Source organism: Gorilla gorilla, chromosome 9 (genome assembly GCF_029281585.2).
Source record: "Gorilla gorilla gorilla isolate KB3781 chromosome 9, NHGRI_mGorGor1-v2.1_pri, whole genome shotgun sequence".
Lineage (NCBI taxonomy): Eukaryota > Metazoa > Chordata > Mammalia > Primates > Hominidae > Gorilla > Gorilla gorilla.
In genome coordinates this window covers 111,101,841-111,129,792 of record NC_073233.2, presented here as the reverse complement: position 1 = coordinate 111,129,792, position 27,952 = coordinate 111,101,841, and the positions used below count along the sequence as shown (strand labels likewise).

The window sequence follows — 27,952 nt, the reverse complement described above, 5'->3', positions numbered from 1 at the left end:
ATTTAAGAATAGAAAAATCATATTAATAAAGCAAATTCAAGAACATTTGTGGAATTCGGCAAGTCTAAAGTAGCTAGGGTATCCCTGGAACCCATATAAAATTTCCCCCATTTAAAAAAGGTAAAATAACAGAGAACAAAGGGTCTATTTTTAGTATATTGAAATTTTAAATTCAGGAATAACTAAATACAAACTCTCAAGATCAGGAATAACTAAATACAAACTCTCAAGACCAGCTGACTTGGTCCATTCTTCCAAACAGGTTTTTCTCAGAGATTCAGGAGCAGCAGAAAGATATGTAATAAATGCAGCAGCAAGTTGAGCTCTTTTAGGAAGAGTAGCTAATTCCTCTGTTATCTCTACAACCTGGAAAAAAGAGAGAGAAGAAAGAGGGAGATATATGAGTATGTTCTAACATTAAAGAAAATGACAGTTTTATGGTTTTGACTGTGAGGGGGAAAATCACAGGTAATAACTCCTCGTTTTGAATGTAACAGTCAAAATGTAAAAATATCAAAAAGATCTCAGACTCTGCTGTGATATTTTTTAAAAGTATAAAATCCTAATATATTTGTAGAAACAAACACATTTAGTCATTGAAAGTTCTTAACGATTTTAAAGAAAGCAGAATTTTCATCCCAATCACAGTTAAATGTGAGTTTGCACCATTTTGTAAACTAAGATTAAGACACAGAGAATGAACAAAGGGACAAAACAAAGGTACAGCATGAAGACCCATTAGCAAAAAGGTTAGTAAATAAAGCACAAGATTCGGCAGAAAGAGTAGTTATATTAAAGGAAAGAAGAGAGATAGAGTTAATTAAAGGCAGATTGTGAAAGGTTTTCCACGACATGTAAAGGAATTTCTATTTTAAACTGTGACGTGAGCCATTGAAAACATTTAAGCAACCAATGAGTAATGTAATCAGATTGGGTTTTATAAAGATAATTCAGCTGACAAATGAAGGGTGAACTAATTAAAGGGTCAGATAGGAGGATACATTAAAAAAGTCAGATGAGAAATGAAAAGAAATTGGCATTAAAGATAGAAGACAAATATAAAGAATGTTTGCAAATGGATATGACAAGTAAACAGGGAAGAGTCTAAGACAACCCGTATGTTTTTAGTATTGATGCCCAAAGAAAGATGCCTCCAGTGAAACAGAAAATAAAGGAGACTTGGAATAAGAAAAAGAAAATAATTTAGACATGTTGGGTTTGAGTTCCTCAGAGACAATTAAATGCAAATGTCTAATGTATAGTTGGAAATACACATTTAAAACTCAGTAGTCTGGAAATGCAGCTCCGGTCATTATGAAGGTGTAGGTGATATTATGAAGGGATGAGATAACCCCCAAGGCAGTTACAGAAAAAGCTGCTGTGGAAGAGAATAACAAGGACAATCAACATTACTGGATGAGGAGATGAGGAGGATCAGGAAAGGAAAGAAAGCTTAACTGATTTCAGAAATAAACCAAGAAAAAACAAGAGACAACACTAAAAAGTCAAAATAATAAAATATTTCGAGAAAAAATAAATAGCCAGCAGTGTCAAATCCTAAAATTACTGTCCTGGTGAAGGTAAATTCAAAGAAAATTCTAAGGAGTACTAAGTTTTCCATCCACTCATTTTCATCCTGCCCATCTCTCATAACATACGGAACTGAAAGGAAAACAGGCTGCTTTGCCTAAAAATCGATTCATATAAAGACACTTTGTTTAAAGAGTAATTCACATAATGGCCATTTATATCTAGATTATTTATCCTGAGCCAGGTGCAAATTAATGGATCTTTCTCTCCTTTTTCTTAACATACATTATAGATTTCCTGCATTTTAAAGGTAGCCTCCTCACGGCCCCTCTCTCAAACAAACCTGTGCATTCCATCTCTTATGTTCTCTATCAAGCTGATTAATTAAGACTTCTGCAGCTTTGATCGTTTCTTGTGCTTTGCTTACTTCAGCCTCAAGTTTGGCAGCTTCTGAAGTCCTGCTCTGAAATCTATGTAAACATTAAAATTTAATTAAAAGCAAAAAGGATTTGGGAGAGATTTAATGAAATTATCCATAGGTAATAAAGTAAACTTTTGTGCCATAATTTAATTAATGATAATACTATTAATGTTTGCATACAAAGTATCATTAATAGAAGAGACAAACCAACGTGCGCGCACACACACACACACACACACACACACATATAAAGTGTAGCATTCTCTACCTCAAAAAACTTGACAGGGCCTCCGTGCTGTACTGCATTATATAAAAATTTGCCAATACGGCATTCAAGGCACTGTCCTAAACATCCCATCTGTCTTTCTAGTTTTATTTCATTATATTACTGATCAGCAAAACCATTAATATATGTCAATATTGGAAGAATTTTACATTATCAGTAAATATCCTATCTTTTATCTCCAGTGTTCTTCAGAATGTTCCATTTGCCTACAGTATCTTCCAACCACACCCTTCCTCACCCCACAGCCTAATCCCCTCTAACATCTACCACTAAAAATACAAATAAAATTTCAAAATTCATTTTAGTACATTATATATAATCTCTCCCTATATTCATTGATCTTTATAATTTTCTTTTTAAATTATTTTCCTTGAAAAATATGTGTGTGATTTTATTAAATGTAATAGTAATATTTGACATGATTATTTAGTCACTCAACAAATACGTGTAAGTGCTTATAATATACCCAGGGTGGTGCCAAGCATCAAAAAAAAAAAACCAGCATTTAATTCTCCAGAACAGTTCAAGTATTATAAATCTTATGCTACACATATGTAAACTTAAACCCAAATAAATTATTTCTCAGGTTCTCATCAATAATCAGCAGAGGATCTAAAATTCATAAACAGATGTGATTGGCATTAAGTTGCATGTACTTTACAGTATATTTCATTGTCTTTCTAAGTGCCTTCTTCCTTCTTTCCCTAGACATAAGACTCTAGAACCAATTTGTCCAATATGGACAAATAGCCACTAGCCACTTTATGGCTATTTAAATTTAAATTATTAAAGATAAATAAAATTTTAAATTCAATTCCTCAGTCATATTACAAACATTGCAAGTGCTCAGTAACCGCATATGACTATTGGCTACCATACTGGATAACACAGAGCACAGAACATCTCCATAATCTCATGAAGTTCCATTAAACAGCACTGTTCTAAAACCTGGAAATGGAAAGCTGCATCTTTATTGACCGCAACATTTCATATTACACCTTGAACATGGTTTTGCAATGAATATTTCTTGCATTAAATCAACTCTCATATCTCTGTATAAGTTGTATTAGAAATGGAAACCATCTCTTTAATTTTGCAAAATTAGAATTTAAAAATTGATAGATCATGCTTATTTTTCAAGTCCTTTATTCTTTGTTGATGTATAAGAAAATAAGACTGTTACTCATGGCCTAGAGTCAATTAAACCTTAATTAAGGATCAGTATAAGTAACAGCGTGGTAACCAACATTAATTCATTCTCGACAATGACTCTATAATGAAAAATGTCATTCTGTTTTATTTAAAATTAAAAGTTAATTCCAAAAGTTCTTATAATAATCCTTCCAAAATAATGGTAGTATGGTGCAATGGTTAAGAGCAGAAACTTTACGGAATTAGACAACTCTAGTATCTAACATGGCTTAGTATTTTACTAGCTGCTCAACTTCAGACAAAAAAGACTATATAATTCTAACCTTCCTAATCTGCTAAATAGAAATAGATTTACTTCTCATCATTGTTTTAAGGATTAAAGAAATAAATACATAAATTACCCAGTATAACACCTAACACAGCAAGTGACTAATAAATGAAGTCAAAACATTGCTATAACAAGCTAATTATTCAATAAATATTTGAGAATTAGCTGAATATTAAGTACTGATTGTGAGCACATGACAGTGAAAATAATACATTATACTTATTTTTCTTATACTTCTCTAATAATACCTGGGAAAAAATGATGTGAATTATTTCCTATATTTCTAACATAATAATTGTTCAGGAATATTGAAAACACTGGGTTTATTGGTTTGGGGTTTTCTTTTCGGTTTGCTTTTTTTCTATAAGTATTTCTCTACAAGTATATATTGGTGAGACAGAAAGAGAAACGGAAGAAGAGAGAGAGGGGGAGAGAGAAACACACACACAGAGAGAGAAAATTGTTTCCTGAACATAGAGAAAAAATTCATAGTTTTAATCTGAATAATTTCTTGGTAAAATAATTAGTTTTGCTTCCATTAAAAAAGGAAGTATGATACATCACTTCAACATACACTGTATTAAATCAGATATTATTCAGCTTTTCAATCTTCACAACTTTTAAAAGAAAATGTTCTAACATTTATAATTCCCATACCAATATTTTCTGCCCTGTACTAAATGGGATACATGAAAGGCTTTAAGACTAATAATATTCAAAAATGATCCTTAACTTGAGTATAATATTTGCATGAAGAAATTTTTTTAACACAAAAGAGAAAAAAGTTAAAAGGATAGAATTTTTAAACATAATAATGTACCCTTAAAAAGATTATAGACTACTGGGTCCCACAGCATCATCTGACATAAGAGTCTAAATCTTAAAAGTCAAAACAAGAAAGAAATCAAGATGTCAAATGTAAACACTCTCAGCATTATCCAAAATACACTTCAAAATATAACTTACTTTTCTTTGAGTTCTGATACCTTTTGACCAACAGAATTAAGAAGCTCCTCTAGTTTCCTTTTTCTGTCTTCAGTTTTCTTCAGATTCCTAAAATATAACTCAATATTATACAAGTCATTCTATTTTAGATATCAACTATAAAGCAGCAGCAGCACCTTAAAATGTAATCATATGACAACTAAAACTGTCAGTAACTCAGTATTATAACACCTTTACTTAGAATTTAATTTGAAAAGCAATGCTAAAATTAGAAGTGTTTCCTCTGACCCAACTATACCACTTCTAGGAATTTATATTTAAAAACACTCATACGTGTAAATTTCTGGATAAAAATGGTAAACATATTTATTTATCTTCTATCCCTTCTAGAACCCTACTAAAATGAAGCCAAGAAAATAAGAAAGATACATATGCACAGAGATCAAAAGAGGAAAGTATGAAATAGGAGAAATTTCAAAAATAATTTTCTTTTTTTTAAGAGACAGAGTCTCACTCTGTTTCTCAGGCTAGAGTGCAGTGGTGCGATCAGAGCCCACTGCAGCCTCAAACTCCTAGGCTTAAGCAATCTTCCCACCTCAGCCTCCTGCACCCTCGAAGTTCAATAAAATTTTAAAAAGTAATAACTAACATACCGGAACGCAAAAAGCCAAAAGCTAAAATGCCTATACAAAGAGGAGCCAAAAAAAGCAGAATCCTAAAATATTCAGAAAATGTAAACAAATACTTCTGAAGGTAACCATAAAGCTAAATACAGAAGATTATTTAATAATTGATATTACAAAGAGTTGGACCTCAGAATCCATCCTCTATTGAGAGCTGACTACCTCTAATATAACCCAGAATGCTGCAAGTCTAGCTTATACCCTTACTCATCTCCATCAACCTCTATGCACACATCCTAGGTGAAAGATAAAAAGATTCTTTTACAGTAAAATGACTGACACCCTACCCTCTCAAAATACCCACAAATATTAAGGGGTTGCCATAAAATGGCCAGTCCATATTTGATCGCCTTACAGTGATGCTCAGCAGCCAAGGAGCCCAGGCCACACACTCAGGGCTTCCAGTCAGACTTCTAAAACACACAATTAATAACTAACAACCAAAGATCAGACAGGTCAAGAATGCTTCCTAACTCCCTAAAAATATGGGGTAACATACAAAACACTGGGAATCAAAGTAGCATTAGACTTTTTAAAAGCAACACTGAACTCTAGAGGAGAGTACAGCAGGGGTTCTCAAACTTCAGTGTACACCAAAATTACCCGTCAAAACAGAGATTGCGAGGCCTTACTGTCCCCTCCTCCACAATATATCTGAATCAGAATCAGTTACTTTGGGTGGAGTTTAAAAATCTGCACTTTTAACAAGTTCCAAAGTGATGCTGATGCTGCCGGTCTAGGAACCAAATTTTGAGAATTACTGCAATAGAATAAGGCCTTCAAAACTGTGAGCTAAAACTATTTCTAGTCTAGTATTTAAACACAACCCAATTATTGATCACATACGATAATATATTATAGACACTTTTAGACATGCAAATCTCAAAATATGTTCCAGCCCATGTACTCTTTCTACCATGGAAGACGTGTTCTAGAAACCTCAAGAATTAAAGGAAGGAAGAGAAAGACAGGAATACATAATAAAAGAATACAATAGGTAATCTCTAGAACAATGCTGAAGAGAAGCCCCAAGACAACAGCCTTAAGCAGCAGGCCTAAAGCTAAGAAAAAATAAATAGAACACACAGATCAATGAAGATGTTTCAAGGCTCTCACAGAGAAACTGTGGATAAATTTGTGATACGGAAACAGAAAAATATAATCAACTAAAAAAAGGAGGCAATTCTTATATTAAGAACCAAAAAGTGTACAAGAAAGGAAATAAGATGAATAAATTTTAATACACCGTATGAAATTAATAGATAATGTCAAAAATTGAACAATCAAGAATATAGATCAATTAGGATTAAGATGACAGATAGCAGGCAGGACTAGCTTGCAGCTTCCACTCAGACAGACAGAGCAGCATGTGGAGACTTACATGGTGAACTTTCGCTGCAAGAACTACTGCAGGAACATACTAGGAAAGCCAAAAGAATCCACAGACCCTTTGAAGGAACTGGGTCACCACTGCAGGCTCCCTGAGATACCAAAAAACTTAAGTCTGCTTGCTTTCTCAACGGAAGGCTCATGGTCTGGGGCAAGTTCTCAGCCCTGGTCACTGGCTGCCTGGAAATATATTTGGTGCTGTTGGGGCATGGTGGGAGTGAGACCAGCCTTTAGGACTGCAGACTACATAGGAGGCCGGTGAGGCCTGTGCCTGCTGGCTTTCCCCCACTACCCTGGGTGACCTGCATGACTCAGCAGAGGTAGCCATAACCCCGCTGGGAATATAATTACATTGGACTGGAAACCACACCCCCATCCCCCACAGCAGCCACAACAAGCCCCACCAAAGGACAGGCTGAGCTCAGACACATCTATCCCTGCCCCCACCAGGTGTTCTTTCTCTACCCACCCTGGTAGCCAAAAACAAAGGTCATAATATCTTGAAGGCTCTAAGGCCTGCCTACCGCCTGAGAAACCTGAAGAGTTAACCAGGTGTCCCTAGGGCAAGTTTGCATCCTCCCTATAGGACCACAGCTGATGCACTCTTGAAAGAGCCACCTCCTGGCTGGAGGCCAACCAACACAAAACCAGCACACTAAACAAAAACACAACCAAGGACCATCACAGAGTTCACTTCATTCCCCTGCTACCTCCAGTGGAGCAGGTTCTGGTATCCACAGCTAAGATACCTGAAGACAGATCACATCACAGGACTCTGTGCAGACACTCCCCAACACCAGCCCAGAGCCCAGTAGCTCTGCTGGGTAGCTAGACCCAGAAGCACAAAAACAATCACTACAGTTCAGATCTCAGAACTACCCATTCCTAGGGGAAGGGAAAGACCACCACAGCAAGGGAGCGCCCCATGAGACAAAAGAATCTGACCAGCTGCACTTGAATCCCAGATCTTCCCTCTGACATAGTCTACCCAAATGAGAAGGAATCAGAAAAACAATTGTGGTAATATGACAAAACAAGGTTCTTTAACACCCCCAAAAGATTATACCAGCTCATCAGCAATGGATCCAAACCTCCCATCTCAATACTAACACCGAATGTAAATGGTGTAAATGCTCCACTTAAAAGATACACAATTGCAGAATGGATAAGAATTCACCAACCAAGTTTCTGCTGTCTAAAAGAGACTCACCTGACACAATAAGGACTCACATAAACTTAAGGTAAAGGGGTGGAAAAACATATTCCATGCAAATGGACACCAAAAGTAAGCAAGAGTAGCTATTCTTATATCAGACATAACAAACTTTAAAGCAACAGCAATTAAAAAAGACAAAGAGGGACATTATATAATGATAAAAGGACTAGTCCAACAGGAAAATATCACAATCCTAAACATATATGCACCTAACAATGGAAGTCCCAAATTTATGAAACAATTACTACTAGACCTAAGAAATGAGATAAACATCAACACAATAATAGTGAGAAACTTTAATACTCCACTGACAGCACTAGACAAGTCATCAAGGCAGAAAGTCAACAAAGAAATAATGGACTTAAACTATACCCTACAACAAATGGACTTAACAGATATTTACAGAGCATTCTAGCCAATGACAGCAGAATATACATTCTATTCATCAGCACATGGAACATTCTCCAAGATAGACCATATGACAGGCCACAAAACAAGTCTCAGTACATTTAAGAAAATCGAAATTATATCAAGTACTCTCTCAGACCACTGTGGAATAAAACTGGAAATCAACTCCAAAAGGGACCTTCAAAACGACACAAATATGTGGAAATTAAATAACCTGCTCCTGAATGATTGTTGGGTCAACAATGAAATCAAAATGGAAGTTGAAAAATTGTTTGAACTGAATTATAATAGTAATACAACCTATCAAAACCTCTAAAATACAGCAAAGGTGGTGCCAAGAGGAAAGCTCATAGCATTAAATGCCTATATCAAAAAGTATGAAAGGGTATAAATAGACAATCTAAGGTCACACCTCATGGAACTGACGAAATAAGAACAATCCAAACCCAAAACCAACAGAAAAAAAAAAATAACAAAGATTAGAGCAGAACTAAATGAAATTGAAACAAAAAAATACAAAAGATAAATGAAACAAAAAGTTCGTTCTTTGAAAAAATAAAATTGATAGACCATTTGCAAGATTAACTAAGAAAAGAAGAGAGAAGATACAAATTAGCTCAATTAGAAAGAAATAGGAGATGTTACAACTGACACCACAGAAATACAAAAGATTATTCAAGGCTACTATGAACACCTTTATGCACATAAACTAGAAAACCCAGAGGAGATGGATAAATTTCTGGAAGTATACAACCCGCCTAGATTAAACCAGGAAGATATAGAACCTCTGAACAGACCAATAACAAGCAGCAGGATTGAAATGGTAACTTTAAAATTGATGGATTCACAGCTTAATTCTACAAGACATTCAAAGAAGAATTGGTACCAATCCTATTGACACTATTCAAAAACATAGAGAAGGTGGGAATCCCCCCTAAATCAATCTATGAAGCCAGTTTCACCCTAATATCAAAACCAGGAAAGGACATAACAAAAAAAGAAAACTATAGACCAATATCCCTGATGAACACAGATGCAAAAATCCTCAACAAAACACTAGTGAACCAAATCCAATAGCATATCAAAAAGATAATCCACCATGAATAACTGGGTTTCATACCAGGGATGCAGGTTTAACATATGTTAAGTCAATAAATGTGATACACCACATAAACAGAATTAAAAACAAATATCACATAATCATCTCAATAGACACAGAAAAAGCATTTAACAAAATCCAGTGTCCCTTTATGATTAAAATCTTCTGCAAAATTGGCACAGAAGGGACATACCTTAAGGTAATAAAAGCCATCTATGGCAAACCCACAGCCAACATTATACTGAATGGGGAAAAGTGGAATGCATTCCCCATGAGAACTGGAACAAGAGACAAGGATGCCCACTTTCACCACTTCTATTCAACATAGCACTATAAGTTCTAGCCAGAACAATCAGACAAGAGAAAGAAATAAAGGGCATCCAAATTGGTAAAGCAGAAGCTAAACTGCCACTGTTTGCTGATGATACTATTATATACCTAGAAACCCCTAAAGACTCATCCAAAAAGCTCCTAGAACTGGTAAATGAATACGGCAAAGTTTCAGAACATAAAATTCATGTACACAAATCAGTAGCTCTGCTATACACCAACTGCAACCACACTAAGAATCAAATCAAGAACTCAGCTCCTTTTACAGTAGCTGCAAAAAAAAAAAAAAAATACTTAGGAATACACCTAACCAAGGATATGGTTACAAACAAATGACACAAACAAATGGAAACATATCCCATGCTCACAGATGGACAGAATCGATATTGTGAAAATGACCATACTGCCAAAAGCAATCTACAAACTCAATGTGATTCCCATCACAACACCACCATCATTCTTCACAGAAGTAGAAAAAACAATCCTAAAATTCATATGGAACCAAAAAAGAACCTGCATAGCCAAAGCAAGAGTAAGCAAACAAATCTGGAGGCATCACATTACCCAACCTCAAACTATACTATTAAGGCCACAGTCACCAAAACAGCATTGCACTGGTATAAAAATAGGCACATAGACCAATGGAACAGAAGAGAAACTCCAGAAATAAACCCAAATACTTACAGCCAACTGATCTTTCACAAAGTAAACAAAAACATAGAGTAGGGAAAGGATGCCCTATTCAACCAATGGTGCTGGGGTAATCGGAAAGCCCCATGTAGCAGAATGAAACTGGATCCTCGTCTCTCACCCTATACAAAAATTAACTCAAGATGGATCATAGACTTAAATCTAAGACCTGAAACCATAACCATTCTAGAAGATAACATCAGAAATACCCTTATAGACATTGGCTTAGGTAAAGACTTCATGACCAAGAACCCAAAAGCAAATGCAACAAATACAAAGATAAACAGACGGGACTTAATTAAACTAAAATCCTTCTCCATAGCAAAAGAAATAATCAGCGGAGTTAACAGACAACCCACAGAGTAGGAAAAAATCTTCACAATCTATACATCCAACAAAGGACTAATATCCAGAATCTATAACAAACTCTAATAAATCAGCAAGAAAAAAAACAAACGACTCCATCAAAAAGTGGGCTAAGAACATGAATAGACAATTCTCAAAAGAAGATACACAAATGGCCAACAAGCATATGGAAAAATGCTCAACATCATTAATTATCAGAGAAATGCAAATCAAAACCACAATCCAGTACCACCTCACTCTTGCAAGAATGGCCATAATAAAAAAATCAAAAAATAATAGATGTTGGCAGGGATGCAGTGAAAAGGGAACACTTTTACACTTTTGGTAGGAATGTAAACCAGTACAACCACTGTGGAAAACAGTGTGGAGATTCCTTAAAGAACTAAAAGTAGATCTACTCTTTGATCCAGCAATTCTACTACTACTAGGTATCTACCCAGAGGAAAAGAAGGCATATGGAAAAGATAATTGCACACGCATGTTTGTAGCAGCACAAATTGCAATGGCAAAAATATGGAACCAACCCAATGCCCATCATTCAGTGAGTGGATAAAGCGAATGTGGTATATATATACCCCACGGAATACTACTCAGCCACAAAAAGAAACAAAATAAGGGCATTTGCAACAATCTGGATGGAATTGGAGACTAATATTCTAAGTAAAGTAAAGTATCTCAGGAATGGAAAACCAAACATCGTACATTCTCACTCACGTAGGAGCTAAGCTATAAGGACGCAAAGGCATAAGAATGAGGCATTGGACTTTGGAGACTCAGGGAAAAGGGCAGGGGGTGGCAAGAGATAAAAGACTACACATTGGGTATAGTGTAACACTGCTCAGATGATGGCTGCACCAAAATCTCAGAAATCACCACTAAAGATTTCATTCATGTAACCAAACACCACTTGTTCCCCAAAAACCTATTTAAAAAAAAAAAAAAAAAAAAGAACATAAACCTTTTGGTCTGCATTTAGAACAAAAGAGATAAAATATATTTCTGACTTAGTAACGATAGCAAATTAGAACCATAGCTCTAATAGTAAGTGGTTAAATCTTCCTCCTACCTGCCCACACACTGTTTTGGAAAATATATGCTAAGCATTTCCTAGAACTTAGAAGGTAAAAACAAATATAAAAGCCTTAAATTTCCAGCCGGGCATGGTGGCTCATGCCTGCAATCCCAGCACTTTGGGAGGCGGAGGTGGGCGGATCACTAGGTCAGGAGATCGAGACCATCTTGGCCAACATGGTGAAACCCGTTCTCTACTAAAATACAAAAAATTAGCCAGGTGTGGTGGCACATGCCTGTAATCCCAGCTACTTGGGAGGCTGAAGCAGGGGAATCACTTGAACCCGGGAGGCGGAGGTTGACGTGAGCTGAGATCGCGCCACTGCACTCCAGCCTGGCGACAGAGCAAGACTCTGTCGCAAAAAAAACCAAACAAATAAATAAATAGATAAATAAACATAAAAGCCTAAATTTCCAAAGCTTTCCTTTCGTACTTTAACGTTATTCCTTGGCCAGGCGTGGTGGTCCACACCTGTAATCCCAGCACTTTGGGAGGCCAAGGCAGGCGAATCACCTGAGGTCAGGAGTTCAAGACCAGCCTGACCAACATGGAGAAATTCCGTCTCTACTAAAAATAACAAAATTAACCGGGCGTGGTGGCACATGCCTGTAATCCTGGCTACTCGGGAGGCTGAGACAAGAGAATCGCTTGAACCTGGGAGGTGGTGGTTTTGGTGAGCCGAGATCACACCACTGCAATCCAGCCTGGGCAACAAGAGCAAAACTCTGTCTCAACAAAAAAAAAAAAAAAAAAAAAAAAAAAAAAAATTCCTTTATGAAACTTTTACCTTCTAAAGGAACTTTTACCTAGCCTTCCAACAATATAATAATGGTAAAGAAAAAGTGAGTTGGTTCTTCTGTCTCCTTCTAATTGCTTTCTTTTTTTGATCTGTTTTTAAATTTGTCTTTAATTGACTCATTTCATATATTTTAGTATTGTCAACTGCCATTTTACAAATAGAGAAAAAATAAAAATAATGATTATTAAAACCTCATCAAACTGATGAAAATAAAGGTTAGAATTGTTTATATTTTATATTTCACTTACGATTCTAATCCTGCCTGTTCAGTTTCCAAAGGATGAATTCGTTCCAAGACATGGGAATACTGAATATTGGCTTTCACCCAGGCAGCCAAAGGTGCAGCTGCAGTACTGGCACGCTTAGCATTCTGAAAAATCCATGAGAAGTGATTCAACATCCTTACTTAATTTCAAATGAAAGCAAAGTTAATTCTAACACACTTTATTTGGGCACTTATTAACTTGACCCAAATAAAGTAGTTTTTTGGCTTATAGCTAAAATAAAAATACAGTGAACTTCTATTTTGATTAAGAGAAATATACATGAACTCTATTTTCACTTAAAAATAAATTTTTGAACCACACAGAATCTTTAAAATAAAGATGTTTTATCAACATAATTTTCTATTAGTCACATTTCTAATGAATACATGTGTCATCCACAACAATGTTCGAGCATCGATTCTTTTTCTTCTATACATGTGATTTATCTTTATTAGATAAGAGCAGCTTTAAAACTATTGTAGTTGGTGTTAAAGAAGATGTACATAACATTTTGATTAAGGGATCTAAAAAAATACCAGAATCATGAAATCTAAATTGTTCACTGAAATTAGATACCACTGTCCTAAAACAGATACCTGTTGTTATCTGACAAGTACACAAGAAAAAATAAAAGCACACCAGGACAGTTGAAAGCTTAAAAAAAAAAAAAGCTGAGAACATTAACAGCAGATATAAAACTATTAAAACCACTCAAGATAATAAATCTCCCCTGCTACCTAGATTGTAATTTACCTGATTCTGATGGTTAATGCTTCCCAAATGTAATTCCTATAAGCTTATTTTTTATTTTCATTTTTAAGTGATCTAAACAATTGGCAATGACAAAGCACCACATTTTAAAAAGCAGAATATTATATGGTATGGAAAAACAAATTTATGGTATAACTTAAAAATTACCTTTGGATCAAAAGATCCTTTATTTTTAAAAAGAAGTTCTTCAACACTCTCTCTTATTTCCTTTGAAATATTTCGGGCATCAAAGGTTGCTATGTCTTCTCTTACACCTCTTTTTGCAAGGAAACTAAAATTAAAGCATATTTCCTTAAATGAGGCTAAATAAAATTTGCTGTTTCTGAAAAAAAATCAGTTTAACAAAATGGTGTATGCAATACTTTTAATCCATTAGTTAACAAAAATATGGTATTAAAACCTTTAAGCTTCTAATGTATTATCCTTATTTTTGTTTGTTTGTTTTGAGACAGAGTCTCGCTCTGTCACCCAGGCAGGAGTGCTGTGGTACAATCTCAGCTCACTGCAATCTCCACCTCCTGGGCTCAAGCGATCCTCCCAGCTCAGCCTCCCAAGTAGCTGGGACCACAGGTGTGTGCCACTACACCAGGCTAATTTTTGTATTTTTGGTAGAGATGGGGTTTAACCATGTGGCCCAGGCTGGTCTCAAACTCCTGGCCTAAAGTGCCTTGGCCCCCCAAAGTGCTGGGATTACAGGTGTGCCCAGCTGTATTATCGAATTTTGTAGACAACAAAAACTCTAGAGAGATGTAGGAAGTCTTTCTAATGTTCTGTGAATAAACTAGAACAAGAAATGATATGAAAGAATCACAGTCTTGTTCTACTCAAATCCTTATTTGTGAACTATTAGGTACTCATATGTTCTAGGATATGCAAGAAAATTGTCTGACTCCTTTTAAGGTAACTTAAAGTGCTCTGTCAACCTATGTCCTCCTCCATCTCCAGATATAAAAGGAACTCTTTACTATCAACCTAAATACTAACAAGGAACTTAATATCGGCACAAACCATAACACAACTATTATAACATGAAACCTGAACCTGCATGGTTTCATATTTTGTTAATACCTTATTCTCTTCTAGTTTGCAGCTCCCTTTTATTATTTAAGGGTCTCCCTCTTTCTGTTTCTGTCTCTTTCCCTCTCTCGGTAGTACAAGACTTAAGGATAGTGACTATATTTTCTTCAACAGTAAATCACGGTGAAATCACAGTCCTCCATACTATGTGTGGACCAAATATATTATTATATTTATTGAGAAATTTCTTAAACATTCTAAGGTATTCCTTTTCTCCTCTTTTGACACTTTTAACAATCACTTATAGAGAAAGGAATATATAGATCTTGATATGTGATTACATAGAATACCTTGAAATTTCAAGCCAAAATGTACACCCATGTATTCAGATGAAGTGCACTTTGAAAAACATTATAAGAAATATTTAAAACTACGAAAGAATGTGTCATTCATTGCCGAAATAATATTTTTCACAAATTGAAAAATGTACCTTTTCATGCTCACCCAAGATGTATCAAAGATACCCATCAACCTTAAAACTCCTTCAAGAATGTCTCTAATTACATCAGGTGGCATGCGTAGTGAGCGAATTTCTGAAAGTGATTCGGGCTTAATGTTTCCAACTGCTAGTTTAGCTTCATTGACTAAAGGCTAAAAGAGAAAAAGGCCATTTTTATCTTCAAATTATATATTTCTTTAAATCATTAACTCTTGAAAAATTATGTTTTATTGTCATTTATGCAAAATGACTATAGTTACTAATGTCCTCTCTCTTAAAATATCAAAATGCTTTAAATCATACAAGGTGTAAAAAATGTTCAACTTGAGACAGTAAGACGTCTTGCCACCACAACTGCAATAATCTAATTTGGAAAATCTAACTTGTTTTGAGACAATTTGTCATTTTCAAGAGGCTCTTTATATCTTAGGACTAGCTGACTAATTTAATCAACTGGAGAAAAATAGCTTAACAATATATCTTAATTTATCTAACACATTTTTTCCCTCTACAATCAAAACCATATGGCTCATGGAAAACAAAGATTATTTTTAATTATCATCCATTAATTTATACTTTTCCTGGAAGGCTTTCCTTCTTGTTCTCTTTTACAAGTAATATTTTGGTTGAAAACCACATTTTATAATACTATGAGAAAACAACTTGAGTTACAAATAATGTTTAAATTCCTACATATAACTGGTAAGCAAAAATGTAAATGGATCTTAGAATGTCTTTTAACTTACTTGTACTTCTTTTAATTCATCATCAATTTTATTTTTTCTTTCTTCAATTTTAACAACTTCTTCTGCTATTCTGTGCTTCAGTCTTTCAAGTTCTGTTTTTTGTTCACTAGCATCCTATAAGAATATTTAAGTGGCATTCCAATCAATTTTAATGCTTGATATTTAAAAGCATGAAATCCAAAATATAACATTTCAAAATAACATTTCCTATTAAATGTTTCCTAATATTAGTTTTGAATCTATGACAAGAGAGTTTCCAAAATGCCTGGGAAACCAATGATATATTTTACTCCATATTTTCTATCAGAAAGGTTTCAGTGCTTTAATTTTTTTCTACTTAGCAAAGCAATAAATGCTTTTTATATAAAATTTAAACAAGATAGAAAAACGTAATTTTTCTCCTTTTTAATTTTTTTGAGATGGAGTCTTGCTCTTGTCACCCAGGCTGCAGTGTAAGAGCACAGTCTCAGCTCACTTCAACCTCCACCTCCTGGGTTCAAGTGATTCTCCTACCTCAGCCTCCCAAGTAGCTGGGATTACAGGTGCCCACCACCATGCCCAGCTAATTTTTATATTTTTAGTAGAGACGGGGTTTCGCCATGTTGGCCAGGCTGGTCTCGAACTCCTGACCTTGTGACCCACCCACCTCAGCCTCCCAAAATGCTGGGATTACTGGCATGAGACACTGCGCCCAGCAGAAATACACAATTTTCAAGGTATGATTTTAATTTGTATTTCCTTGATTATTGATGAGGTTGAACATCTTTGTATATATTTGTCATTCTGAGTTTTTTTTTTCCTTTTTTTCTTTTTGAGACAGGGTCTCACTATGTTAATTAGGCTCCCAGACTCAAGGGGTCCCCCCAACTTCAGCTTCCCAAATAGCTGACATTAAAGGCATGTATTGCCATGCCCAGATCCTGAAATGCATAATTTCTTAAATAATCATAATAAAACATATTAAACACTTAAACAGCCCAGGCACAGCTCATGGATTCCTTTTATTAACCTCCTGTTCCAATTGGAAGGTATCTCTATTCTGAGTTTGTATAGCATTTAATTTGCACTTTCTTTATGCCATAAACCTAGAATTGCAAGCCTTAGAAGTTACACAATTTGGTATTTAAGCTATCTCTTCAGACAGTGCTTTCTACAAAATACCAAACAGAAATATCTGCTATTTATAATTAAGCAAAATTATTAACTTATGAGATGCACAGTTATTCTCCTGGGTCTCTGCTGGATAATAAAATTAGCTACAGTCTTAGAAATATCGCTTCTCAGAACAGCACAGAGAAAAAAGTAGCACATACTCAATGTGTATTACTAATGTCACTAGCCAGAGAGTACACAAAGCACACATAGTGCCGAATATTTTCCTTTATAAACACATGGTAATCAAAACACCAAATATTTTCCTTTATAAACACATGGTAATCAACAGTGTTATCCTTTACATAGTGTTTACTTTTTGATATTTCAAATAACTCTTTTAAGGTCAAAATAATTGACAGATTTTTTAACAATAAAAATGGCTGTCTTCATTAAGTAAATATTTATATTAATTTTGTTCCAAAATACCTTGAGAAAAAAATATGTTACAGTTTTCCAGTATAAAAATTATATTTACATTTTCTCATGTATTACTTACCAGGTCAGGTACTCACTAATTTGATTTCTATCATAGTTTGGCTGTTTCTATAATTTCTTACAAAGGAATCATACAGTATACAGTCTTTCGTGTCTGGCTGTTTTCGCTTAAGTGTAATGCTTCTAAGATTTATCACGTTTTCATTTCTCTTAGCTAAAAATCTGAAAGTGGGACTGCTGGCTGATGTACTAAGATATGTTTAACTTTATGAGACTGTGTCAAACTTCTGAAAAGTAACTGTAGCATTATTCATTTCCTCCAGCAATTATAAGAGTTCCAGATGCTCCACACAGCCTTGCCATACTAGACTGAGGGGTTTTCAGTCTTTTTATTTTACCCATTCTAGTGGATATGTAGCAGCATATCACTGGGACTTTAGCTTACACTTACTTGATGATAATGAAATTAAGCATCTTTTCATGTGTTTACTGTCCCTTTATATGTCTTCTTTCATAAATGGTCTGCTCAAATCTTTTGTTCATGTTAAACTAGATTTTTGTTTTGCTATTATTGAGTTGCAGTATTTTTAAAATTCTGAATAGAAGTTCTTTATCAAATATACGTTTTGTAAATATTTTCTCCCAGTCTGTGACTTGCCTTTTCATTTCGGAATTTATTTCAAAGAGCAGAAGTTTTCATTTTGATGAAATCCAATTTATCAATTTTCTTTTTCTATTTTGATATCACATTGAACAAGTCTTTGCCTCACCAAGGTCATAAAGATGTTCTCCTGTGTTTTCTTCTAAGTTTTATAATTTCATGTTCTACACTAAGATCCATCATCCACACTGTGTAAATTTTTGTGTAAGTTAAAAGGTAAAGGTTCTGGGCTTTTTCTCTCTCTACCTGGATATCTAAATATCCAGCACCATTTTTTAAAAAGACCATCTTTCCCTATTTATTTGGCATTTTTGTGTAAAATCAACCGACCACATTCCAGTGATCTCTATGCCTAATATTACACTAATATCAGATTGCCTTATGATTACTGAAAAGTGACTCTTGAAATCCTAAGTCCCATAACTTTGTTAAGATTTTTCATGCCACTTACTTTTTAATTGAGATATATACATTAGTCTGATGAATATTAAAGTTAATTTTCATAAAAGAGGCATTAGATTAGTGCCTAGTTGACAAGGTAACAGTCATCAAGATGGAGATGGGGAAACATATTTGAGGCATAGTCAGGGAAATAAAATTGACAGAATTTAATGACTCATTACATTAAGGGATAAGGTAACAAAAGTCTCAGTATAATATAATTTATAAGTTCTGTCTTAAATATTTAGTGTATATTATAGTACCATAACTGAGGAAAGAAATACAGGAAAGAAAACTCATAAGTTCAGTTTTGAACCTGTTTCAAATTGTAATGCTCAAGAGACTTCCAAGAAGACATGTTTAACAGATAAAATTGAAATTTTTTTTTTTTTTTGAGAGTCTTGCTCTGTCACTCAGGCTGGAGAGCAGTGGCATGATTTCAGCTCATTGTGCAACCTCTGCCTCTCAAACTCAAGCAATCCTCCTACCTCAGCCTCCTGAGTAGCTGGGACTACAGGCACGTGCCACCACACTCAGCTAATTTTTACTTTTTCTGTAGAGATAAGGTCTCACTATATTGCCCAGGCTGGTCCTTAAACTCATGGGCTCAAGCAATCTTCCCGCTCGGCTTCCCAAAGAGCTAGGATTACAGCATGGGTGACCATGCCCTGCCAGTAATTGAGTAAGTCTGAAGCTAATAAGAGGAGTTAGGATAAAGAACAAAAAAGATGAATTTGAAAACAGTTATATGTAGCTGGTAGTAAGAGCAATATAATGAACAAGATCATCCTGAAAGAACATGCAGACATAAAATACTCGGGCAAAGAAGGAACTCAGAGAAATCTCCCTTGAAAGGGTTCAACAAAACAAAGGCAACAGCTCAAAAAATACATAATCAAAATACAAAACAACATGAAAGTACTGAAAGAATAAAAACATTTCATAAATCTTGAGAAAATTAAAAGCAAGGAAAACTCTCAAAGCCTGAAGGAGAGAATTCTAAGAAAAATAAAAGGAAATACCAACCTAAATGGCAGAGTATAAGAAATAAAATCAGTTACAGACAGATCCATGCCAATTTAAAATATAAAAAGAGTTTACATAAGTTGCACATGGTCAACTGAGTGCACCGAGTGATCAGTCTAAACAATATAGGAAAATACCACGCCCTTCCACAAAAGCTTAAGGACATAATATCAGTCTGACTCAGTATGAATAAGCAATATTTTTTAAATCCACCTAAGTGAAAATGTTATTTTTCACTGACTATCAGGCATAAATGCTCTCCCTATTGTTTTCATTTTTGTGGTCACTCTAAACATTACCTGCATTGACACTGTGATCATTTGAAGGGCAGCATCTGCTTCATCTTGCTTCATTTTAAGTAACACACTTTGTTCTCCAGCTTTTCTGTTCAGTTCATCCACAAGAGCTTTAGCTTCATTTAGTTTAGATACACCAGCCTACATCAATAAAATATTGATTGGCAATATTTTAAAAAAGGAATTTTACATACACACAGTAAATAAAGCCCTATAGAAAAGAATCAAGCAAACATGTTAAGTGTGTATATACAAAACAGTAGCAAGTAGACTTAGGTTTTTTCTTATTGCTAATTATAACAATTTTTTTCACATGATACTCATTAAGATGTAGTTAAAGATCCCACAGAGGTTTTAATGAAAAACAAATTTTAAAGCATCGCAGAGAATGGTTCCACATATGCAAATCATCTAACATAATATATCACATCAACAGAACAAAGGACAAAAACCAGATAATCATCAAAATAGACACAGAAAACACATCTGATAAAATTCAACATACCTTCAAGGCAAGAACTCTCAAAAAATTGGGCATTGGAGGAACATACCTCAACATAATAAAGGCCAAAAATGACAAACCCTCTGACCACATCACACTGAATGGGGAACAGCTGGAAGCCTTTTCTAAGAACTGAACAAGACAAGGATGCCCACTTTCACCACTCCTATTCAACATAGTACCAGAAGTCCAAGCCACATCAATCGGGCAAGAGAAAGAAACAAAAGACATCCAAATTGGAAAAGAGGAAGTCAAATTGTCCCTCTTTATAGCTGGGCATGATTTTATATCTAGAAAAACCTAAAGACTCCACCAAAAAACTCTTAGAAGTAATAAGCAAATTCGGTAAAGCTGCAGGATACAAAATCAACACAGAAAAATCAGCAATGTTTCTATACATCAATAATGAACTCACCGAAAAAGAAATTAAGAAGGCAATCCTATTTACAGCAGCTACAAAAAATAAATAACACCTAGGAATAAAGTGAACCAAGGAGACGAAAGACCTCTACAAGGCAAACTACAGCATACCAATGAAAGAAATTGAAAAAGATAGAAAAAAAAAAAGGGAAAGACATCTCATGCTCATGGATCAAAAGTATTACCATTGTTGTGGCTGGGTGCAGTGGCTCACACCTGTAATCCCAGCACTTTGGGAGGCTGAGGTGGGTGGATCACTTGAGGTCTGGAGTTCCACACCAGCCTGGCCAACATAATGAAACCCCATCTCTACTGAAAATAAAAAATGAGCCAGGCATGGTGGCACCTGCCTGTATCGCAGCTACTCGGGAGGCTGAGGCATAAGAATCGCTTGAACCCAGGAGTCGGAGGCTGCAGTGAGCCAAGATCGCAGTATTACATGCCAGCCTGGGCAACAGAGCAAGACTCCTACTCAAAAAAAAAAAAAAAAAAAGAAGAAGTACTAGTATTGTTAAAATGGCCATACTACTCAGAGCAATCTACAGATTCAATGTAATATCTATGAAAATACTAATTAAATTCTTCACAGAAATTTTTTTAAAAATCCAAAAATTTGTTTGAAACCACAAAAGAGCCTGAATAGCCAAAGCAATCCTGAGCAAAAAGAACAAAGCTAGAGGCATCACACTACCTGACTCCAAAATATACTACAAAGCTACAGTAACCAAAACGGCATGGTATTTGTATAAAACAGACACACAGACCAATGGAACAGAATAAAGAACCCAGAAATAAATTCATGTATTTACAGTCCACTGATTTTCAGCGAAGTATATATTGGGAAAAGGACACCCTCTTCATTAAATGGTGGTGGGAAAATTGGATATCCACATGCAAAAGAATGAAACTAGACCTCCCTCTGTCATCATATACAAAAAATCAACTCAAAATGAATTAAAGACTTAAACAAAAGACCTGGAACTATAAAACTTCTAGAATAAAACATTGAGGAAATGCTCCAGGACATTGGTTTAGGCAAATATTTTATGGTTAAGACCTCAAAAGCATAGGCAACAAAAATGAAAATAGAAAAATGAGACTATATTAAAGTAAAAAGCTTCTTCACAGCAAAGGAAACAATTAACAGAGTGAAGAAACAACCTGTAAAATGGAAGAAAATATTTGCAAACTGTTCATCTGACAAGAGGCTTAATATGTAGATTATACAAGAAATTCAAACAACTGAACAACAACAACAAAGAATTCCATTAAAAAGCAGGCAAAGGATCTGAATAGATTTTTTTTTAAAAAAAGACACACAAATGGCCAACAGTATATGAAAAAATGTTCAACATTACTAATCACCCTTCGATCATTACACATGCTTGTATGAATCAAAATATCACATGTACCCCATAAATATCAATAAAATTATCATTATATATAACATTTTAAAATAAATCCATGACTTAAAAAAAGCATCATAGAAAAGCTAAACAGATAAATACATATTTGATAGTTTAAACACTGAACTTAATAAAAAACACTTTTTACCATTACATTAGATGGGAGAGAAAATAGCAAGCAAGGGGTAACTCACTAAACCTTTTCTAATTTCAGTCTCACTGACTGGGAAAAAGGACTCAACAGTCACTGTTTTTTTATAGTAGACATGACTTGGTTTAGTCTGTCTAATATTCATTTTTCTTGTAAGAGACTTTCTCACATATGGTTCTGGTGGGCTGTCATTCACTTGCCTTACCTGCATTTTGAGTAGGCATTTCACCCTGGCCTGGCCATTATGGTACCCCATCCTACTGTCCAAACAGCAGAATAATGAACCCAGGGATGTACATGAAAAAAATTCTTTACCTTCTATCATGTTTTTGTCACCTAACAAATCAGAAGATTTGGGGAAAGAGTAATGGCAAAAAAGGAATGTAACTAATATCTATTGAGCACCCATCATAAAGTACAGGTATTAAGCTAAGTTTTTTCCGTATGAATTTTATCTAATACACTCACATACAACTACCATTGACCCAATTAAGCTGCAAAACAGTAAGTTAAAGTAATTTATCCAAAGTACCATAGAGAACTAAATCAGGAAATTAACCCTCCCCAAAGCCCATATAGTTAGTACCTTAATATAAATCAAAGTGAATCATTAGAAATGATTAAGATAATTATGTCAATTAAGATGGAGCCTACTTTATTACCCTAACAAAGGGAAACTAAAACTTTAGAGAGGAAATGTTCTCTAACAACTTCAGAGGCTGACATTCTAATGTCACATTTAAGTTAAAGCTCTATAGTTAAAGAAATATGGAAAGAAAACTGTTCAGAATGTACTAAGTGAGGTGACATGGATGAAAACATTATTTTATAAAATATAATCTTAATTTTAAAGGTTATTATAAAATATAATCTTGGATATTATGTTTCAGTTAATAACAGGGTTTTCTTTTTTCTTTATTATTATTTTATTTTATTTTGCCATTAGTTATTGGGGTACAGGTGGTATTTGCTTACATAAGTTCTTTAGTGGTGAATTGTGAGATACTGCTGCAACCAAGTCCCCAAAGTCCACTGTATCATCTTATGCTGAATAACAGAGTTTTCTTAATTTCTAAAAATGTTTTCATGTGAAAGAGACTCTTAAAGAGAGTACCATAAGCTATCAAAAATCCATAAATGCCAACCAGTGAAGAAAAGAAATAACCACTGAATTTAAAAAAAAATACAAATCATCACTAAAACCTACAGGGCAATATAGGTAGGAAAGTGAGACTGTTTTCCAAGGCTTTTAATACAGTACATTTATTAATACCAGATATATGCCACCCTCAACATAGCATTGTGATTTACAAAACTCTTGTTTCCTATATTTATAGATAAAATAATTCAAGATTACCAATACTATACCTGCAAATGACTTTGTCTTTTTAATAATTCCTTTTTCTTGCTGCTACTAATGGCAGAATACACATGTAAAAAGGTCATGTATCGGCTTGGTGTAGCACCATATGCTTTACAAGATTCATGGATTAATAAAAATGATTTTAGAAAATCAGGATCAACTAGAAAAAAATAGAAAATAAAAATAACTTATTATATGTATGATTCATTAAAAATAAGAGAAAATATCCTAATGATAGTTATTTTATACAAGATACTTCCATGCTATATAATTATAAATATGAGATAGCATCTTTGCTTAAAGATCCACAGGCATTCCTAGACAACTATTCACAGCTCCCACCTTCCTTAGGAATTTTGAGTTCTCTAGTTTTAGTAGCATCTACATACTGTTATATATTTCCCCTGAACATCTTTATTGTTGCAAGAAAAATAAATCTACATGTTGTCATAACATATAAATTAATTGGGATTATATAACACATGTACAGTAATCCAAAAGTGAGCTAAATACAATCTGTTGAACAGAAAAGCAATACACAAAATACCTATCCACTCCCATTTGATACAGGGAGAAACGAGACTTCAAAAGCCAAAAAGTTAAGAATAAGTTCACACTAGATTCAATATACCCATGATCAAACACATTATATTCCTCTCACCGACACAATTTGCATCTGTATTCCCTGCCCCAGTGAATGAAATCAATTTGTAATGAATATTCCAAGACAGAACCCAAAAAAACATCCTTGACTCTTTCTTCTTCTTGTGTGCCACAGCCATTACATAATCATCAAGTCTCATTTAGATTACCTCCTAATATCCACCAAGTCCATTCCTTCCTCCATTCTTATTACCTCTTCTTTGGTTTAGGCCTTCATCTTGTCTCTCTTAGATTACTACAACAAACTTCTAAAGTGAGGTAATTGCTTTTGGTTTCTCCTATTACCAATCTATTTTCCAATAACTGAAGAAAGGGATATATAAAGATATTTGTTTCTAAAATGAAATTCTGGTAAAATCTCCTTTTAAATCTCTCAATAATGCCCTATCACCTACAAGTTAGAATCCAAACTCCTTAGCATAATGCAGAAAGCTCTTCATTACCTGACCATGCCAACCTTTTCCTCCCTCTTCATCTAGTACTTATTTATACATCTTATGTTTCAGCCCTTTAGGCTATTTATAGTTTCATAAAATGCCTGTTTCACTTTTCCAAACCTTTCCCATGTTACTCACTCTAACCAGAATGACTTTCTCAAGCTGCCCGTCTGGGCAATGTCTATTTCCTATAATATCTGCTAGTCTGAAGTTTTACTTTCCAATTATTTCATATAAAGTTCTACCATCACTTATCTTGCTATATCAGAAATGTATGTTTATATATAACACAATTCTCACTTACTGGACTATGAGCTACTAAGTGATCTCTAATATCCAGCCCAGAACAGTATAAAACAAGTTCAATAAATATTTGATTATTAGATGGTTAAATACATAAGTTAATAAGCTATGGTATAAAAATAAAGACCACAATCAAAATTAATTTGAAGAGAAAATAATCAGAATATTATAGTTAAGAAGATTAAGCCCATATTCAAAGAATGTCATAAAACTTTTTCATATATAAATTATAGAGTTCTGTGCCATATCTAAGTGATAAGCTAATATGAAAAGTTTAGGGTGCTTGCCAAAGACTCTAAACAATTTAAGTAGGTCCTTCAAATCACTCAGGTCAGAAAAATAAGTTTTAAACTTCTTGAACTCACACAGTAGATATTCCGTTGGGTTCTAGGTTAAATGACATACCATTAATTTAAAAATAAAAAGGGCTTCAAAATTTTGTTTGCATCAGAAGAAATCTAATTTTGTTACATTTAGCATTATTCAAATTTATAATCATGAATCTTTAATGGATCTGTAGCATTAAAAACGGCAATTATTTCATAAATAAAAACCAGATCAAACTGATTTCATCAAAATACTACCTGAATTTTTTTTCTTTTCTTCTTTTCGTTTTTTATCATTGTATTTTTCTCCACCACCTGTTTCACTGAATAACATTTCAGGTATCTAAAACATAAAAAGAATATCACTATGAAAAAGTATAAGTCCCATATCATAAGTTAAAAACCTTTAATACAAAAAAAGTCAGTATTGATTGTACTTTTCTTCTAGGATTCATTCCAGACTAAGAGACAAAAATAATACAGAAATCTTTAGAAGAAATGATTTCCAAGACAACATTTTGACACACATCAACCATTAACTGATTGCAATGGCACACTGGGAAAAGCTCACTTGAAATGGTGAGACTATATGAAGTAAAGGAAATTACAATTTGGATTGAATTAGAAAATAATCACAATGCCATTTAAAAACATACAATAATAAAAATATTTTATTTGGCATAAAACTAGTAAAATGCCTTCATGACATAGTGGGGTAGCAAGGATTCTTAGCTTTTTCAAATAAAAACTAAAATTAAATAAAAATAATTTTATAATCAATAATTTCATAACTGATCATTCTAAAAAGTATATTCTCACTGTGACTGGAATTTTGCCACTACTGTAAATAAGCAAATACAGTTTCATAAGCAGATATCATTATTATTAAAGTAAAGATAACCTTATAAGAATGCTACTTTAGAATATACAAAAGAAAGTTTAGTGTCCTGAAAAAAAATTAAAGTAACAATTTTGAAACTTTAAATTAAGCCAAATAGCTTCAATTTCTTTCACCTGATAGAGCTGAAATTACCAGTAAGAGGAAAACACAAGTGATCTTGGTAATTAGGTCAAAAAATCATTTTTTTAATTTCTCAGACTGAAAAAAAAATGTAAGCCAAAAGATGTCTTCATTAATGTGGAGTTCGAACGTACCATAATTCTTGTGACAGAGAGTATGCCTTCACTGATTTCTGACAAAACACTTAAACCTATGCGAGAATATTTTAAACTTATATTTTTAAATCAAAGTTAATTTGTTTCTTTGGGAACTCGTTTTCTTTAAAATGGTCTATCCTCAAACAATATCCTACATTAGCAAAGTCTGCTGGCCTGATTTGCCCCTGTTCCTTCCCTTGAAGTAAAAATGGTACTTTTTAAAGAGTTGAATGGGCATAGTAAGCCTATTAATTTGCTTTATTTTCATCTATTACATATTCTCATATATTTCATATATTAACATATTCATAATATATAACACATATTAACATTTTCATACATTAACATATCCCAAACTGATGGATCCTATCAACCCCTTCACACTAACTTTCAATTGCTTCTAGTTGCTTATTAAATAAAATTCAAAGTTATGGCACTTAAACACTTCCCCTCCTTATCTGTCCCCAATCTGGCTTTTAATGATATTTCCCACTACAATGTTCCACATACCCTGTGCAGCAGCCACATGAACTCTCTATTTCCCAAGCACACCATGCAATATCATGTCCTTGAACCACTGGGCCTGCAAGTGCAAGTTCAAGGCAGTGCCCTCTTGTACTTCATCACTAATTCAAAATCATCCTCACTAAGCTCCCTAAATTCAGTTTTCATATTATCAGGCTAGAGTAACCACTAACCCTCCATGGTGCAGGCATCTACCAGTCCAATCATTTCTTCATTCCACAAATAATTTTAGTTCTTGGCTCACTGTCACTCTTTCCAACACAATCCTTGTCTTACCTTCTTAATTATTTTCAATTTCAATATCCATTATAGATAATCCCTCTAATACCCTCATGTCTCAATTCCTTGGTTGCCTCTTTTCCTCTTAGCCACCACCCTTTTGTCAGCCACTCACCTACACAGTCAAATCATGAGATTTTGTAATTATCACTAAGTGAAATCCTTCCATAATCTCACTTTCAAACATCCCATTCTTCTATCACTATACTCCTGTCTTCCCAGCTTACTCCCTTCCAACATCAAAATCCTGAAACTCCACTGAAACCCACTATCTACCAATTTGACCACCTCTTCACTGTCATTCACCATCTTCCTATCCTAATTTACCACCTTACCAACTTAAATACCACAGTAAATCAAAATAATTATATTCTTATAAATATTCTCAACCC

At 34.2% G+C, this 27,952-nt stretch overlaps 1 protein-coding gene across 2 annotated transcripts in view; it reads right to left on the bottom strand.

Annotated features, from left to right (window-relative positions):
• DYNC2H1 (dynein cytoplasmic 2 heavy chain 1) overlaps window positions 1-27,952 on the bottom strand; it is a 371,095-nt gene that overhangs the window by 244,740 nt on the left and 98,403 nt on the right. For both annotated transcript variants that reach the window (XM_031016281.3, XM_031016282.3), the window contains exons 53-62: window positions 25,857-25,941; window positions 23,875-24,029; window positions 20,031-20,168; window positions 16,014-16,127; window positions 15,259-15,419; window positions 13,899-14,022; window positions 12,963-13,084; window positions 4,684-4,770; window positions 1,874-2,000; window positions 225-366 (exon numbers count right to left, since the gene is read on the bottom strand). In XM_031016281.3, the coding sequence (XP_030872141.3) occupies window positions 225-366; window positions 1,874-2,000; window positions 4,684-4,770; window positions 12,963-13,084; window positions 13,899-14,022; window positions 15,259-15,419; window positions 16,014-16,127; window positions 20,031-20,168; window positions 23,875-24,029; window positions 25,857-25,941 (1,255 nt within the window). The remainder of the gene's footprint in view (window positions 1-224; window positions 367-1,873; window positions 2,001-4,683; window positions 4,771-12,962; window positions 13,085-13,898; window positions 14,023-15,258; window positions 15,420-16,013; window positions 16,128-20,030; window positions 20,169-23,874; window positions 24,030-25,856; window positions 25,942-27,952) is intronic.